This window comes from Myotis daubentonii, chromosome 7 (assembly GCF_963259705.1).
Source record: "Myotis daubentonii chromosome 7, mMyoDau2.1, whole genome shotgun sequence".
Lineage (NCBI taxonomy): Eukaryota > Metazoa > Chordata > Mammalia > Chiroptera > Vespertilionidae > Myotis > Myotis daubentonii.
The window spans coordinates 32,011,685-32,029,507 of record NC_081846.1 but is presented as its reverse complement, the minus strand read 5'-3'; the positions used below and the strand labels follow the sequence as shown (position 1 = coordinate 32,029,507).

Genomic DNA, 17,823 nt, shown 5'->3' with positions numbered 1-17,823 from the left:
TGAATGAAAGGCCACAGAAATTTACAATCCTATAAAAGCCTAGTATGCTAAATGTCTGGTTGATCGGTTAGCTGTTCAACCAATCAAAGTGTAATATGCTAATGATATGCTAAGGCTGCTCAACCACTCACTATAACATGTACTGATCACCAGGGGGCAGACAGCCAGTCGACCAGTCGCTATGACATGCATTGACCACTAGGGGGCAGACGCTCTGACCGGTAGATTAGCTTGCTGCTGGGGTCTGGCCAATTGGAACTGAGCAAGATGGGCCAGACACGCCCTGGAGGCCTCCTTCGGTCGCTCCCCCACGGGCCAACTTCCCGCATCTCTCCCCAGCACCAATCATATACCGGTGAGGTCCTTCGGCCTGGCCTGCACCCTCTCGCAATTTGGGACCCCTCAGGGGATGTCGGAGAGCCGGTTTGGGGCTGATCCCACAGGCGGAGCGCCGCTCAGCCAGAAGCCAGGCTCATGGCTGGCAAGCGCAGCGGCGGTGGCAGGAGCCTCTCCCACCTACGCAGCAGTGCTAAGGATGTTTGACCGCCGGCTTATGTCCAACTGCCGGAGAGCGGCCTCAGCCAGCAGTTGGACATCCTCAAGGGCTCCCAGACTGCAAGAGGGTGCAGGCCAGGCTGAGGGACCCTCCCTCAAGTGCACAAATTTTGTGCACCGGGCCTCTAGTTTACAATAAAAACTCAATGAAAACTGCAGTTGTTTTTTGTAAATGAAAATATTTCCCTTTAGGTCTCTCAAAATCAACCAACCAGGAAAACTTATTTTATGGGTCCCTCTCCCCAATGAAATGTAGAAATAACAACACAAGTCTTCACAGGGGCAGTTAACATTCATGTTATAGTCACTAGTTATGCTGCAAGTGTTGATGATTGTTCTAGGACCCCACATCTAGCCTTTGCCAAGGGCAAGGCTGGGAGCACCAATGAGTTTTTTTTCTTCATAAAATCCCCAGCCCAAACAAATCTCTGACTGAAATAAAGCTAATGAAATTGTATGGTGTCAAGAGAGTTTTCACAGTGGGTTCACAAACGTTATCTCATTTGATCCACACTACAACTTCATACTATGGGTAGAGTGGATATTGTCATTACAGTTTCACCAAGGAAATGAGAGTAATGAACAGACAGAGTCAGTCTATGTCAGTATGCAGACCATGGTGACCAGTTTTCCACACAAGCAAGAATCAGTGCATCATGGGAAGAGCCAAGAAAACGCACATTAAGATTTTGTGTAAGTGGTGATGGGATCCCCTGAAAAGCTGGCAATAACCCAGTAAAAGTCCTGAATATCTATGGAATGTCAGGCACTGCAAATGACCCTCTCTCTATCCTCACAGAGCTCATGTGCTAGAAATGAGACAAAGGTGACAACAAATATTGAAAGTGGTGTTTACGACAGCTAGCAAATAGTGCACTCAAAGGCAGTAGGAAGGACGACAGTCAGTTTGACAGTGAACCCCTGAGCTGAGAATGGGAAGGCTGAGGAAGAGCTGACTAGATAAATGGGCATGCGGAGAATTCCAGAAAGGGAGACGAGCATATGCAAAGGCACACCATCAAGAATAAACTGAGGCCGAAACCGGTTTGGCTCGGTGGATAGAGCGTCGGCTTGCAGACTGAAAGGTCCCAGGTTCGATTCCGGTCAAGGGCATGTACCTGGGTTGCGGGCACATACCCAGTAGGAGATGTGCAGGAGGCAGCTGATCGATGTTCCTCTCTCATCGATGTTTCTGACTCTCTATCTCTCTCCCTTCCTCTCTGTAAAAAATCAATAAAATATATTTAAAAAAAAAAAAAGAATAAACTGAGAAGGAGGAAGGTTGTGTCTAGACAAGCTGCAGGACCAGCCTATGAAAAGCCTTATATGCTGAAAAGAATGTCTTTTATATTTTAAGGATGGAAAGCCATTGGAAATTTTGAGAATAGCATAACCAGAATTATATTTGATGAAGTGAATGGTCAGTCCATTGCTACTTTGAAGATAATCTTTTTCTCTAGCTGCTTTTAAGATTTTCTCTTGACCTTTGGTTTTCTATACTTTCATCTTGATATGTCTAAGCTTAGATTTTTTTTTAAAGCAATTATACTTGAAATCACTAGTCTTCTTACATCTTTAGTTCAGTATCTTAACTACCATGGAAAATCTCGGCCATTAACTTCAAATTTCATCTTTACTCATTTTCTTTATCTATTCCTTCTATGACTCTAATTAAATGTATACTTTCTCTCCCTCTGTGGTTTCTGTCTATTTGTCTGTAGATAATTTTTTCTCATTGTCTTCCAGTTTGTTAGTTTTCTCTTCAGCTTTATCCAATTTTCTGTTCAATCCATCAATTGAGATTTTTTTGTTTAAACTTGAATACATATTTTTCCTCATTCATTAAGTTCTTTTTTAATAAATCTTTATTGTTCAGATTATTACATTTGTTCCTCTTTTTCCCCACCATAGCTCCCCTCAACCCAGTTCCCACCCCACCCTCTGCCCTTACCCCCCTCCCCACTGTCCTCATCCATAGGTGTATGATTTTTGTCCAGTCTCTTCCCACACCCCCCACACCCCTTTACCCCGCCCCCAAAAAATTGTCAGTCCACTCCCTTTCTATGCCCCTGATTCTATTATATTCACCAGTTTACTCTGTTCATCAGATTTTTTATCCACTTGATTTTTAGATTCACTTGTTGATAGATATGTAATTGTTGTTCATAACTTTTATCTTTATTTTTTTCTTCTTCTTCCTCTTCTTAAAGAATACCTTTCAGCATTTCATATAATACTGGTTTGGTGGTGATGAACTCCTTTAGCTTTTTCTTATCTGTGAAGCTCTTTATCTGACCTTCAATTCTGAATGATAGCTTTGCTGGATAAAGTAATCTTGGTTGTAGGTTCTTGCTATTCATCACTTTGAATATTTCTTGCCACTCCCTTCTGGCCTGCATAGTTTCTGTCGAGAAATCAGCTGACAATTGTATGGGTACTCCCTTGTAGGTAACTGACTTTTTTTCTCTTGCTGCTTTTAAGATTCTCTCTTTGTCTTTTGCCCTTGGCATTTTAAGTATGATGTGTCTTGGTGTGGTCCTCTTTGGATTCCTTTTGTTTGGGGTTCTCTGCGTTTCCTGGACTTGTAAGTCTATTTCTTTCGACAGGTAGGGGACGTTTTCTGTATTATTTCTTCAAATAGGTTTTTAATATCTTGTTCTCTCTTCTTCTGGCACCCCCATAATTCGGATGTTGGTACACTTGAAGTTGTCCCAGAGGCTCCTTACACTATCTTGATATTTTTGGATTCTTTTTTCTTTTTGCTTTTCCGGTTGGGTATTTTTTGCTTCTTCATATTTCAAATCTTTGACTTGATTTTTGCGATCCTCTTGTCTGCTGTTGGATCTCTGTATATTGTTCTTTATTTCAGTCAGTGTATGCTTAATTTCTAGTTGGTCCTTTTTCATATCCTCGAGGGTCTCACTAAATTTATCGGTGGTTTCTAGAAAGCTCTTGAAAAACCTTATAACCGTGGTTTTGAACTCTATATCCAGTAGTTTGCTTTCCTTCATTTCTATCATTTGTGATCTGTTTCTTTGTCTCCGCATTTTGGCTGTTTCCCTGTGTTGACAGAGTGGCTTTGTGTGCTAGGTGTCCTATTGGGCCCAGTGGCTCAGCCTCCCCAATTACCTGAGGTGGGCACTCTTGGTGCACCCCTTTGTGGGCTGTGTGCACAGTCTTGTTGTAGTTTAGCCTTGATTGCTGTTGGTATCACTGGGAGGAACTGACCTCCAGGCCAATTGTCTGTGAGAATCAGCTGTGTCTACAGTGGGAGAACTTCTGTGCTGAAGACACCGTTATGGGGCAAGACTTGCCTCAGTGGGGCTTTGGTGCTCACTGAGTCTGCCCCCTGAGTGTGTCCCTTATGGATCTGAGGAGTTGTAATCTGGATGGTCCCAATCTGACCACTGGGTACACGGGCTCTTGGATCTCTAAGGAGGTGCTAATTTAGCCTCTGCCTGAGGCTACCCAGCAGGAGCTACGTAGAGATCTGCAGATTCCTCTTCCTTGTTTGGGGTTTGGAGGTGCCCAGATAAGGCCCAGCTGTGAAGCAATGCAAGCTTCTGTGGGGCCTTGAGCCTTCTTTTGGATGTTCTGGGTCTCTCTGACCCAGCTGCAGTTTGTTAGGTAATTTCAGATTGCAAAGGGCCAACCCATTCATATGTAAAAGCCTCTGCGCACAGCTTGGGTGGGACGAGGTCTCAAGGAATCAACAGGGTGGAGCAAACAGCTATGGCTGATCCTCAGTCCTACCCTAAAAGGCCCCTGGGTCTCAGTGTCCCTCGGTAATCGCTGCAAGCACCTCTGAGAGAAAGCCGCCCTTGAGTTCTGCCCAATGCCAGACAGTTCAGTTTCTCCCCGTATGAGTCTGGGTTCCCAGAGACTCGCCCGGAACTGGAGTTCAGAGCAGTCGGGAGCTTGTGACTCCTTCCCGATTGAAAAAGACACCGGTGTTCTCCGTTGCCATCCCTTTCCGCGCACGAGCCTCCGTACCTCTGCACTTTACTTCCGCACCTCCGCTGAGTCTCAGTGTGCTTTTCTCTTTCCTTCTAGTTGTAGAATTTCCACTCAGCCAGCCTTCCTGTGGTTCTGGATGATGTTCGTTTTGTCTTTTAGTTGTATTTTTGAAGTAGTTGTGCGAGGCAGCAATTTCCGGTGTTTACCTATGCCCCATTAAGTTCTTAATTTCATCACAGTTATGTTACTTCTAGAAGTTTTATTTCATTCCTTTTCCAATTTGCTATGTTACATTTCAGTTTCCTATTCTTTGCAGATATCTTCACGCTTATCTCTTATTTCTTACAACAGTTTTTTTACAGATGGCAATGATTCCAGTATTTCATGTTTATGAAAGGCTGTTTCTGTGTTTGTGGTTGCTGAGGCTTCTCCCCTTGGCTTCCTGGGGTGCTAAGACTAAGTAGGCAGGGGTGCTGGTCACTGAATAATTTTATGCCTAGATTGAGGAAATTTTCCTTTTGAAAGAACTTCCACTTGATTTTGCCATTTACCTGGAAGCAATACCATCCCTTAAACCCATTCAGTACTTGAGATTCCTTGGTTGACCCAGTTAGCTTGAATCTTGGCTACAATTCCATGTAAGAGCAGGGTTTCAGCTCTACCCTCACCCTGATGGTGTATAGGCACCTTGGACATCACTTTATTTATGTTCCCCATAACTGCTGGCCAAATCTGCAATGTCGCCTGGGTTCTCCATTCCAATTTTAACCTGGTAATACCTGTCAGCTTTTTGATGCTTTAAAAATAAAGGGTTTTTTATATTTATTTTATCCAAATATTGTTGGTTTGTTTCAGTGAGAAGCTGTGTATCTGAATAACAGTTTACCATTTCTGTTACAATTAACAGAAAGTCCTTAAAATTTTGTTTTTAATTTGATATATTTTTCAGGTGGCAGTGTTGAGCATAGTTAGGGAGCAGTGACAGGAGTGAGGTCAGGGGAGGGAGCAATAGTGATCTGTGCAGGAAACACAACATGAAAATAATAAGGAAGCTACTATGATAGTGCCCAATATTACATTAAGGAAGAAGCACAAGGGATGAAGAGAAGAGGCAGAAAAGTAATACTTTCCTCAGCAACCCCATGAGGAAAGTATTACCATTCTGATTTTTCAAGAAGAGTAATCAGTAGATCAAAGAGGTAAAGTAACTAATCTCAGGGTTCATCCAAGGAGATAGTTAGCAGAGGGGGAGTCATAACCCAGTATGAATCCAAATCCAAAATTTTAGAAGATGCCAAATGACAAACAGCTCTCGAAGTAATTTCACTGTTTTTACCTATAGAGACAATAGAGTAAGTTAAAAGCATGAGCTCTGGAGTCACAAGACCTAAATTCAAAACTATGTGGCTTTGAACAAGTTATTTCTCCCCTCTGAATGTCCTACTCTGTAAATCAGGAATAGTTTACATGAGTTCTGTTTACATGTAGTGCTCTGGCACAAAGTGCATTAACAAAAATGGTTTGGTTACTATTAATGTTAATATTGTTATTAGCTCTCGCAGTAAGTTTTGAGTGACTCCAACCCTGTTACCCTGGTCACAACTGAACAGGACTGGTGTACAGAACAATGTCTAAATTATAAAATGGGTCACATTCATCATCTGTGAAATGTAATCCATCCTACAGGGTTAATGGGAAGATAAAAATTACTGTGCATAAAAGTGCTAAAGAACACAGTAAGCACTCAATAACTGTCACATAATACATATATTTAAATTGCACATACCTTTTGTATGGCTGGTACATTCTGTGCAAAGTAAGGAGAGGCAAGAGATGTTAGGCAGAGGCCAGGTCAACATTAAGAATTTGGATTTATCCCAAAGGCAATGGAGAGCTATAGAAGAAAGCAGACAGGAGACTACTGTGATTTATGCTTTAAGAAGCTCACATTGGTGGCTGTATGGGGAACAAATTTAGAAGATGTGAGACTGAAGGCAGAAAGAAGTTAGCAGGTTGCAATAAATCAGACCAGTGGCAGAGGGGATGGAGCGTTCTGGATAGAGAGGTATTTAGAAGGCAATACTGGCAAGACTGCTTAGATGCTAGTGGGGAACTGAAGGTGGTAGAGGTCATATTGAGAAAAATCACTCTAATGTGGGGTCAGAAAAGCAAGTGTTTCAATAGGAAAAGCACTGTCAGCAATGTGGCCTTAGTGACAAAGTAACACGTGGCCCTACTGAGACTAATTTTAAAGAAAGAAACTAAGTGCCAGGCATGGGAAATGAAGTGGGAGTGGGACTGTGGAGGTGAGGGTGATGACTCTGCTCCGGAAGTCTGGCTGACAAGGTGGAATAATACAGGGTGGTAGCTCTAGAGGGAGACAGACAAGGTTTTTATTATTTTACTTTTTTAAGATAAGGGAGGCTTGGACATGATTCATTGCTGATATGAAGGAACTGTTAAAGAAGGTGTGGTCAAAGAGTGCACATTTAGGAAAGGGAGAGGTCCCTGGGCAGGAAGGGATGGGGTCCGGAACCCAGAGGAAAGGATTAATTTCAAGCAGTAGGACAGAAAGATGCCAACTTCGTTGTATCAAAGTAAATGGAGGAGGGAAAGAATCCAGACACAAGCTATTTGTAAGTCTAGCAGCTGAAAGCTGAGGGCGCACATGGAGGCAGTTTTGTTTTCTCTGAAACATAGAAGCCAAACTCATCTGTGGGAAAGTACTAGGGGAGGTGGAGGACATGCACTACATTCAGAATTGGGTTTCACAATTCCAGATGAGAATCAAATGCAAATGGCATCTCAAAACAATGGCCCTGAACATGCCAGGCACAATCAGGGGATTTACATACACTACCATATGTCATATTCTCCAATAATCCAAAGAGGTAGGCAGATATTATCCTGCCAATTTTAGAGATAAGGGAAATGAGGCTCATAAGGTCAAATAACATGCTTGTCCATGGTTACGAGCTAGGAAATGACAAGGACAGGATTCAAACCGAAGTCTCATGAATGCCAACACCTCATCCTCTTCCCATCATGCCACTCAACCTTCAAGATCTGAACAGGATTGATTGATGTGAGAATGGAAAAGAACACATGGTTTTGGAGAGACCTGACTGAGTGATAAGACACTGGGAGAAGTCAATCAATTCTGGGGCACATTTTGAGTTTGGGGTGACAATGAAATATAACTATGATGATGTAGTCTAACCAAGCTGGGGTAGAGGTTGGAAATATCAATTAGATGATAACATTGTCTGAGTAGACAAATATGTAGAGGCTGGAGGGGAAAGGACTTAACATACTAAGAGCGACAGGATGAATGAATGAAAATAAAACTAAGATTCAAGTATTAAGAGGGAAAAAAAATCCCTTCGCTACCCTATTTTCATGCATTTCTAACTTACAGACTGGTAAGGGAATAAGAAAGAAGGTACTCTTTGTGGCAAGATTTAGTCACCCTTCTCATCAGGCTGAGCATGCAGACGCCTCCAGGTTCCTGAGTTGGAGTTGAGACCCAGATGGCATGGCTTTCAGGCCCAAGTCTGAATCCCTCACAGGATCATCTTCTTAAATGGAGCTTTGCACTGATTCCCATTCCGAGCTGTTAAATGCATTAATTACATCATCAATACCCTCCTGCTTTTCTCCAAGTACTCTCTGCTCCAAATCTTTCTCTTGCCCAGGAGAAACCACTGAAATTTCTCTCTACTAAAGCTTTAATTGGCTTTTAGCTTCATGGCTCCCAAAAGACCCAAAATGTAGGTACACACACTAACGTGCTCCCATCTATAGCTGGCTTTAACTTACTAATTCTGCAACTTTCCAACAGGAAAGATGAATGATTCCTCCAAATTTAAGTTAACTCCCATGAGTTTTCTTAAAGAGGCCAAACTTCACATCTTACTGTGATATGACATTTCAACAGCAGGAAGTGTTTACTCAAATCAAACTGGTATTTCTTTATCTGCCTTCTAAGGACTAGCTATCCATCAAAACTACAAAAAAAAATTATAAAGATGCTAAGCTACCTTAAAGAGTTAAGTAGAGAATGTATCAAAGCTTGGGAAGCTAGAATAGATGGGTTTTGCTGTGTTTTGAGTCTGTGACCTCACATATATCAAACATGTATTATAGCTCTCCTATGTTCCAAGACTCTTAAAGCACATGCAATATTTCGTACTACTGAACATCTCCAACAGGGATAATAAGATCTGGCCCGTTGCTTGGGTAAAAAGGAAAAAAAGGAAAACACTGCTTCTTCAAAAGCTGGTCTTCTTTATCAATTTTTTACTGTGACCTAATAATAGCAGGACTACAAAGTGATCATGACCAACAACAAAAAAAAAAAACTTTAAAGAAGAAGAATGAATCACTTCTGAGATCCAGCAGGTCCCCTAGGAAACAGAAAAATGTACCACTCAAAAAAAGCTAATATCTGAAGCATCTTTGATGGAAAGTTGCTTCACCTTAATAAGATAACAAGTCTAGCTCTAAATGCAAATCATATTAAGGCAAATCATTCCAGCCAGGTTATATAGACATAGATGAGTCATTGCTTTTGATGCCAAATTGGTAAATCTGAAGGTTTTATAGTGGATCTTATGTGACTGCTGTGGAGAAAAAGGACTCAGGTATTACTCAGGAGAGTGACTAGCTTGGTCCTTCTTTAGTTTCAAATGAGGGAAGGAAGGAGTCTTCTGCAGAACATTTGCAAATACAAGACTCTATTCTGGGAGTTGCAGGTGGATGAAAGATAAGCAAAAAGTTACATGAGAGAAATGTTAAAAAAAAACATTCAACTGTAATATCAGTCATGGAATATAAACTGGAAAAAAAGTAACTATAAAGAAGATCCACAGAAAGGACAGATCACACATTTAGTTGGAAGAATTAGTAAAGGCTTGTGGAGAAAACATCTTGTAGCAGACTAGACTCTAAAATGGCCCCAAATGATTCCCACACTTCCTAGTCTTCACACCCTTGTATAATTCCCTCCCTTCAAGTGTGAAAAGGACCTGTGTCTTGCTTCCAAGCAATAGAATTTGGAAAAGACAACAGGATGTCATTTCCATGATTAGGTTACATAAGACTATAACTTCAGTCTTGATAGCAGGCTCTCTCCCTTGCTGGATCAGATGAAGCCAGCTGCCATATAGATAGGTCCTTGCAGCAAAGAGCTGAGGGTGGCCTCCGGCCAGCAGCCAGCAAGGAACTGAGGTCCTCAGTCCAAAAGCCCACAAGGAATTAAATCTGGCCCACAATCACATAAGCTTAGAGGCAGATCCTTCCCAAGTCAGGCCTTCAGATGAACAACACCATGATCACAGCCTTATGGGAAAGCAGAGGACAGAGTTGAGCCATGTCCAGATTCCTGACTAAAGGTAAAACGTGTTTCCTTCCTCTACTCACAACACTTTGGATACCAAATGTATGGTTTTCTACACCAAGTAATTCCCCCATTCTCTTCAGACACAACCCGGGTGTCCTACAATTTAACTGAATTCTGACACTAAATACTCAGTACAGCCCCACAAAGGGCTCAGACCCAAAAGACTTCCCCTCCCCCCTGCTTTTCAGCTACCAAATGCAAGTAATGGGTCTCTAGGTTATCCAGACTTCTAAGTTCACTACAAATTGGTGTGGAGGTTCCCATGACCCCTTCCTTAGGTTCAACAACCACTTACAGAACTCAGGACAACACATACCTTACATTTACTGATTTAGTACAAAGAATATAATAAAAGGCCGATGGACAGCTAGATGAAGATATGCATAGGTCTTCAAGGCTCCTGAGCACAGGAGTGGTCTGTTCCTGTGGAGTAGAAGTATATCAACCCTCCCAGCATATAGATGAATTCACCAACCTAAAAGCTCTCCAAATCCAATAGTTCAGAAATGTTTATGAAATCCCATAGGCATGATCAATTTCATCAGGTAGGTATGATCAATTGTTAACTCAAACTCCAGCCTTCCTTCCATCCCTGGGGGCTGGAGGGTGGAGCAACAAATTTCAAGCTTCTAATCATAGCTTGGTCTTTCAGGTGACCCAGCATCCATCCTGAAGCTATCTAGAAGTCCACCAAGAGACTAGAACAATAGATGTGCCTATCACTCAGGAAATTACGAGAGTTTTAGGAGTTCTGTGTCAGGAACCAGGGTCAAAGACCAAATATTAGAACAAAAGATGTTCCTAGCACTGCTATCACTCAGGAAATTACAAGGGTTTTAGGAGCTCTGTGTCAGGAACCAGAGGCAGAGGCCAAATAAATATTTCTTATAAAGTTACACTGACTCACAGAAAATGCAGGATAATAAATGTGTTGTTTTAAGCCACTACGTTTGTGGCACAGCCATAGGTAATTAATACACACATAAAAGGGCAGTTGATATTTGAAAATTGGAGGAATTTTTACAGGAAGAGATGAGGAATTAGGCAGCATACATGGCAGGAAGGAGGAAGCACAAAGGTAGAAGAGGGAAGGGACTGCTTAGGAACAATACAAAGCCTGGTGTGACTGGAACCAAGGTCTGAATGGGCAGGTGCAAGAGGCAACAAGTGTCAAAAAATGATTTGGAAACTGCCCATAATGGAATGGTATGCTTTCTCCTTTTTAAGACACTTTCCCTTCCATTAGCTCATTGACTCAGGCAAGAACCTATGAAGAAGCCAAGGCAAGTATTTATTCTGAAGGTGTGTTTTTGCTTTATTGCTGTTTGGGTGGTGGTGGTGGGGGGGGGGGCGGGGGTTGGTTGTTGTTTTTTTGGTTTTTGTTTTTTTTACAAATAAGGAATATGAAGCACTAATCGTCAAGAATTAATGGCAAAAACTCTTGTTAAGTACCTTTTTTTCTTTCTAAGAGTGTTACCACATTTTGTTGGATCCCCCTTTCCTGGTATAGATTCAAAGAGGGCTAGCCAGACAGGTTGTATCCTGGCCCCTAAGCATCAGGGTGGAGCGTCCAAGGATCATTTGTACCTGGAATAGTAGGTACAATGAGGCCTGGATGTACTCCAGAGCCAAGAGTGTAGCAGTCTCAACTGCAGAAGCTGGTATCAAACAGGCTTTGAAATAAGAAGGGTCAAAATGAGTGTCAGAGCCAAAGTCAAGCCTATCAAGTTCATACTTGATTGCTGCTTCTGGCTCAAACAAACGAGTCAGAGCTAGGGGGGGCTGGCCAAATGGGGGTCAGCCAACTGGGAGCAGAGATGAGAGACTTTAGCATGAAGCTGAGCTTTCACTCAGGGGACTAATGAAAGGGTGTGCGAGGCGGGTAGGGAGGAGACTGGTTCCACTTAAAGGGGTATGGATAACTCAATCATTTCTTAGGGTTTTTTTTAAAAAACTAATATCAGAAAACCTGGGACAATTTTCTACTGTAAAATGTTAAATAAGATCTGTCCTTAATAATGGACATTTTATACCCAGTGTAGGACAGCTGTCAGTTCCCTCTCCCCATCCCGAGTCTCATGACCCAGTTTTATTTTTTCTTTCCCCAACAGGCTTCGTTGAAATCTCAACATTATTCTAATTACCAGGCAAAGATTTCCCCTGGCATGTTTCTGCACAACTTGAAAAACTTAGTAGTTCTTAAGAGAGAATGATCCAAAGGGGAAATCAATGTCATTAAGATGGATCTGTAGGCATATAATTCTGCACAGTGGCAATGAAAGGGTCTCTAACCAAAAACAAAACAAAAGATAATAAAGAAAAATACATAAACCCTTAAGGAAGCAGGTTAAACACTTAAAATTATTTTTTTAAAGGCTTCATTACTGAACTGAATAAACCTGGGGTATGCTGACCAAAGGGATAAATTGGGAAGATCTACTTATAGGGCCTTCCCTTCTGAAGACCTGAAAACTAACCTCACAGGAAGTAGTGCTCAGAATCCCAGCAGAGGGAAGTGGGATGAGTACATTAACTGTCCCCATATAGAGTTGATTCTGTTTCCCAGTTCAATAAAAAAAAAACTGAACTTTTTTCTTTAAATCTATTCTTCCAAAATAATGCTTGAATGCAAAAGAGAGGCCCTCCCTGAATAAAGTTGATTTGAAATAATTGTGAGAATTAGACTTTTTAAATGAAAATGATCTTCAGTCATTTGATATCCTTGAAAGAGAGGCATTCTTTTATTTATTGAAAATACTCAACACTTCTTAGCTCTACACACTTTTCTGTTATGTCTTTTTTTGTTGTTGTTAATCCTCATCTGAGGGTATTTTTTCCATTGATTTTTAGAGAGTGTGGAAGGGAGAGAAAGAGACACAGAGAGAGAACTATTGATGTGAGAGAGACACAGTGATTGGTTACCTTCCACATGCACCCCTACCAGGGCCTGGGGATCGAGCCTGCAACTGAGGTATGTGCCTTGACCAGAATTGAACCTGGGGACCCTTCAGTCCATAGGCCAACGCTCTAACCACTGAGAAAAACCAGCTAGGGATCTTTAGGTCTTGTATAGCACGCTCAAAATTTTTATCAGAGTTACTTCCCAACCCCTACCCTTGTCCCTAAGTTTTCCATATCTACCAGCTTTTGCCTTGGTTTAATGAGACAATGTCTACTTCATGTAAATCCAACTTTGAGTCATGTACTGGATAATCTCATCGATTTCCCATAGCTTTCATTGATAATGTTCAAATTTATAACTCTCACCATCCCTCTTCTGGGTTTACCTATTGGATGTCACGACTTCAATGTCCCCCATGTAGCTCAAATTCAACATATGATCAGAACATGAATTCACAGTCTTTCTTACCCCTGGTCATCTTTTTCTCATTTAAGAATGTCAGACCTATGCAGTTGCTAAACTAGATATCAAGTTAATCTCATTCTTGAATGTTCCTCTGCCTTAAGTCCCATATTTGATCTGCCACTGAACTCTGTCAATTATAGTTCTGAAATAGTATGTGACTCTATCCCTTCTACATTCCACTGCTCTCAGTCGGGTCTTCAACATCACTAGTCTTAACTGGTTCATGCTGTGTGCCAATTTCTCCCTTCTTTCTAATAATCAGTCTCCTTTCCTTAAAAACTTTGGATGATTTGGGGATCCAAACTCTTGGATGACCCAGATCTCTTAGCAGCCATATAACTGGGAAAAATGTCACCAGAGCCTACTTTTCTAGCCTCCTCTCCAGACTCCCCCACTGTGCATCCTGCACTATTTCAACTGTAGATATTACTCTACTTACCATCCACCTCTGTGCCTCTATTCATACTGAAACTATTTTTCACCCTTCTTCACCAGGCAAACCCTTCAAGGCCCAGAGAACAAGTCTTTTTTTTTCTCTCTCCCTTTTCTTCCCTCTCCTTTCACCTTCTCCCCACTTCTTCTCTATGGCCCTTCCCTCCCTCTGCTCATCAGTTCCTCTTCTCTATGTGCAGCCTCAGTTCCCTAAAGACTGTCTCCAGCCCTCACTCTATCTGAGATTTTAGCTTCTGAGTCCTCAAGCTATGGAAGAAAAAATCTAATGAGTCACTGATGACCCTTGGGTCAGGAATCTACTCATGGTCCAAGACCCAGGGGCAAGGTTAGATTGTATGTACTGCTTCAGTGAAAGCAATTCCCAATGAAGGGAACAAATGCAGGCAAGACCCAGAATATGCCTTTACTGAAGCTCTTCTTACAGACTAATTTCACCTTGAGGACAAGCATCTAGATTTTACTCTTCATTCACCTTTCTTTTTCGAGCAAATAACATAATGCCTAACATATCATTCCCTCTGTATTCTCTTGGATACTCATTGAGATGACAGGACATTCAAACAAACTGGCTTATCTAGCAAAGGTGACTCATGCAATTAGAAATCCAGAGGTTAGGCAGACTTCAGGGTCAGATGATCCAGGGCCCACTTAGGGGCCCAGATTTTTTCCTGTTCTTCTGTCCCCAATACTTAGCAAGATATAGAATAGCTGCCAGTAGCAATTAGGGATAAATGTTTCCTGTTTATATCCATCAGGAAACTACTTACATCCCAGAACTCCTAGCAGGAATCACCCTGATTAAACGGCTTATATCATGTGCCGATGGGAAGAGGAATGGTATGAAGCTACAATATTTAATATAGTACCACAAACCATATATAGCTATTTAAAATAAAATTAACTAAAATTAGAAACAATTAAAAATTCAATTTCTCAGTCACACTAGCTACATTCAAGTGCTCCACAGTCACATGCAGCTACTAGCTGCAGTATTAAACAGTATAAATTAGAACATTTCCATTGCTGCAAAAAGTTCTATTGGCATAAGGTAACCAAGTATATCAAGCAACTTATATAAGACAACCAAGACTCAGCTCAGCAGTTGGGGGGTCAACTTGCCTAAAATTCAAGGAATTAAGAAAGAAACATGTCCAGATGAAAGTCTGGGAACATATGGGAAAGGAAAGGGGAAAATAGACAGAAGGTGGGCAATGAACAATGTCTAATATATTCTTACTAGGGGCCCGGTGCACGAAATTCGTGCACTGGGTGTGGGGGGGGGGGGGGAGTGTCCCTCAGCCCAGCCTGCCCCCTCTCACATACTGGGAGCCCTCAGGCGTTGACCCCAGCCCAGGCCTGACGCCTCTGACAGAGGCGTCAGGCCTGGGCTGGGGGCAGAACCAGTGATGGGGGGAAATGAGGGTCCCCTGCTGGGCGGGAGAGCGGGTTGGGGGCGAGTCACCCTGCCGGCCCACGTGATCGGGTCCCGGGCAACCACTGGCACTCACGCCCCCAACCCGCTCTCCCGGGTTGAGGGCGTGAGTGCAGGCAGATGCTGCAGCTGCCCCGCCGGCTCGCATCCCGGTTTGCCGGCCGGATCGGGTCCCGGGCAACCGCTGCAGCCGCCCCGCAGGCCCGCGTGATTGGGTCCCGGGCGACCACTGGCACTCACGCCGCAGCCGCCCTGCCGGCTCGCGTCCGGGTTTGCCAGCTGGATCGGGTCCCGGGCGACTGCTGGCACTCACACCCCCAACCCGCTCTCTGATGGCATCCTGCCTGCAATATGCAAATTAGCCACCATCTTTTTTGGCAGTTAACTGCCATCTTAGTTGGCAGTTAATTTGCATATCTCACTGATTAGCCAATGAAAAAGGTATCGGTCGTACGCCAATTACCATTTTTCTCTTTTATTAGTATAGGATAAAAAGATATTAATCTGATCTGGCATGATTTGCTCTTCAAAAAATAAGACCACATGTAGAAATTGTCTGTTGTTATTATAAGTATAAGGTATTTTTCTTTTATGAACTCACTAACTTCCTGTAGGACACTGGACAAGCCAAGTAACTTCTCTGAGCCTCAGTTTCCTCGTCTGTAAAACAAAAGGGATGAACTACATCAGTTGTTTCTGACCTTTTAATCACAGCAGATTTTTTATAAGTACATTTTAAAAGTGAATTTTTGTCCAAAATCTCACACTTTGAAGTATTTTTTTATTAACTTAACTGCTTTGAAAATTAATTTGCTATCCTGTTGTTGGGTTTTTGTTTTGTTTTGCTTTGTTTTTACCAACTTTGTTTTTAGAGCTTCTGATCAGCAAGAAATGTCGCAATGGTGGGCAGGTATCATTTGTATCAAAATGAAGTAAGTTTACCTTGCGGTCTTACTGAAAGCAATTTTAGTACTTTCATTTACTGTTATAAAATATTTATAAATAATGTCAAATGCTCCATTGAAAGCCCTAGGGGTAGACTATCACCACATGTCAAGTACATGATCAAGTAGGACCTGTGCAGGTCCAAATGCTATGATTTCTATGACAATGAAACTATAAACAGTTATGAGCCTTGTCACTAGCACAAACTTGCCCAATCTGGAAAGTACCAGAGAGAGGAATGAGTGAATAGACTGGGAAGAAAGAGTTCAAGGGTGACTGAAATCTAGTGAACAAGGGACAAAAAATAAGAAGAAAATGATAATCACATAAAGATGTTGATCTCCCCTTTTTGATCGTAAACCCAAGAAAAGTAGATTATTAAATAATCCAAGAACCAAGTATAAAGATGAAAGTGAACAAGATAATCAAGTGTGCTATATTGAAAAGGGTGCTAGAAGGGCCCCAGGGCGGATGATTCCAGATTTCAAGTCTTCATTCACCTCCACCGAAGAGAAGGGCAGGCACAAATAATGACTGACACGCTAGAGTCCGCAGAACTCAGATTTCCAGATAATAGCATAAACAATGTTTATTATTATTTCCTTTTATTTAAATTTCTATCCCCCCAAAATTTATGTTAAAGCTGCTACCAAGAAGGCTGACAGACATGTCTATTCCTAGGTACTTTATTTATTCTATAAAATAAACTACTTGTAATGTTAGGAAAATGTTCTGAAACCCAAGCCCCCTATGTCTGCTGATGTGTCAAAGAAAAACTAGGCAAGTAGGTAGAAGTGACTCCATGATTTAAAAATTTTAAAAGAGCAAAGGAGGAAGTGAAAAGGATAAACTGGAGAAAGAACTGGGCAAGCTTCAGTTATATTTCAGTAATGAACAGAATTAATTACCATTATTTCAAGATTTCTTATAGTTCATCATGATTTTATATTTATGTTAACCCTTCTAATAAATATAATTTTAATAACAAAAAATCCACCTCCCTCAAGTAGCTAAATATGGAATTACCATATGGCCCAATAATTCTACTCCTAGTTATGTGCACAAATAACTTGAAAACAAGGTACTCAGCTACTTACACACCAATGTTCATTACAGCAATATTCACTATTCAATACCAAAAGGTGGAAGCAATTCAAATGTCCATCAACATGGATGGATAAGAAAAAAGTGGGAGAGACGGAAGATGGCGGCGATATAGGCAGACGCGTCCCAGGTCGTGTCCCGGAGAAAATGGAGTGAGCAGCTGAAACTAATAACACCCACCACGAATTGGCGAAATTGCTCAGCTGGTGAGACGGTTTGCAGCAGGGAAGGGCAGAACTCCCCTGGAAAGGTTAAAAAACCAGGGATTTGGGCAGGAAAGTTTGCCAGACCTCTGAGCCCAGAGGGTCAGAGGGAGACCGCGTGGCAGACAGCTGCGTCCCTTGGGACAGGCACAGCCCCTGACTGGGGAAAGGAGATCCGCGGGATTCCTGGCGCCGCCGGGGGATTTGAGAGCTGGGTTCTGGGATCACAGAGGACTGAGCCTAAAGGGGGCAGCCTGAAGAGCTGACCAGACCATGCAGTGCCGGTAAGAGAAGAGCTTACAGAAACCAAGCCTTCCCCATTTCCGCGGCCGGCGTTTGTTTGTTTGTTTTCACTGAATCCTGTTCATAAGACATTTTGGATACAGACACTCACCTGTGCTGAAGA

At 42.2% G+C, this 17,823-nt stretch overlaps 1 protein-coding gene across 10 annotated transcripts in view; it reads right to left on the bottom strand.

Moving 5' to 3' along the window:
- DIS3L2 (DIS3 like 3'-5' exoribonuclease 2) overlaps nt 1-17,823 on the bottom strand; it is a 342,664-nt gene that overhangs the window by 204,636 nt on the left and 120,205 nt on the right. The window contains exon 9 of one of the 10 annotated variants that reach the window (XM_059703561.1): nt 15,767-15,825. The exons of the other annotated variants lie outside the window; for them this stretch is intronic. Coding sequence (XP_059559544.1) covers nt 15,767-15,825 — 59 coding nt within the window. The remainder of the gene's footprint in view (nt 1-15,766; nt 15,826-17,823) is intronic. 10 annotated transcript variants of the gene reach the window in all.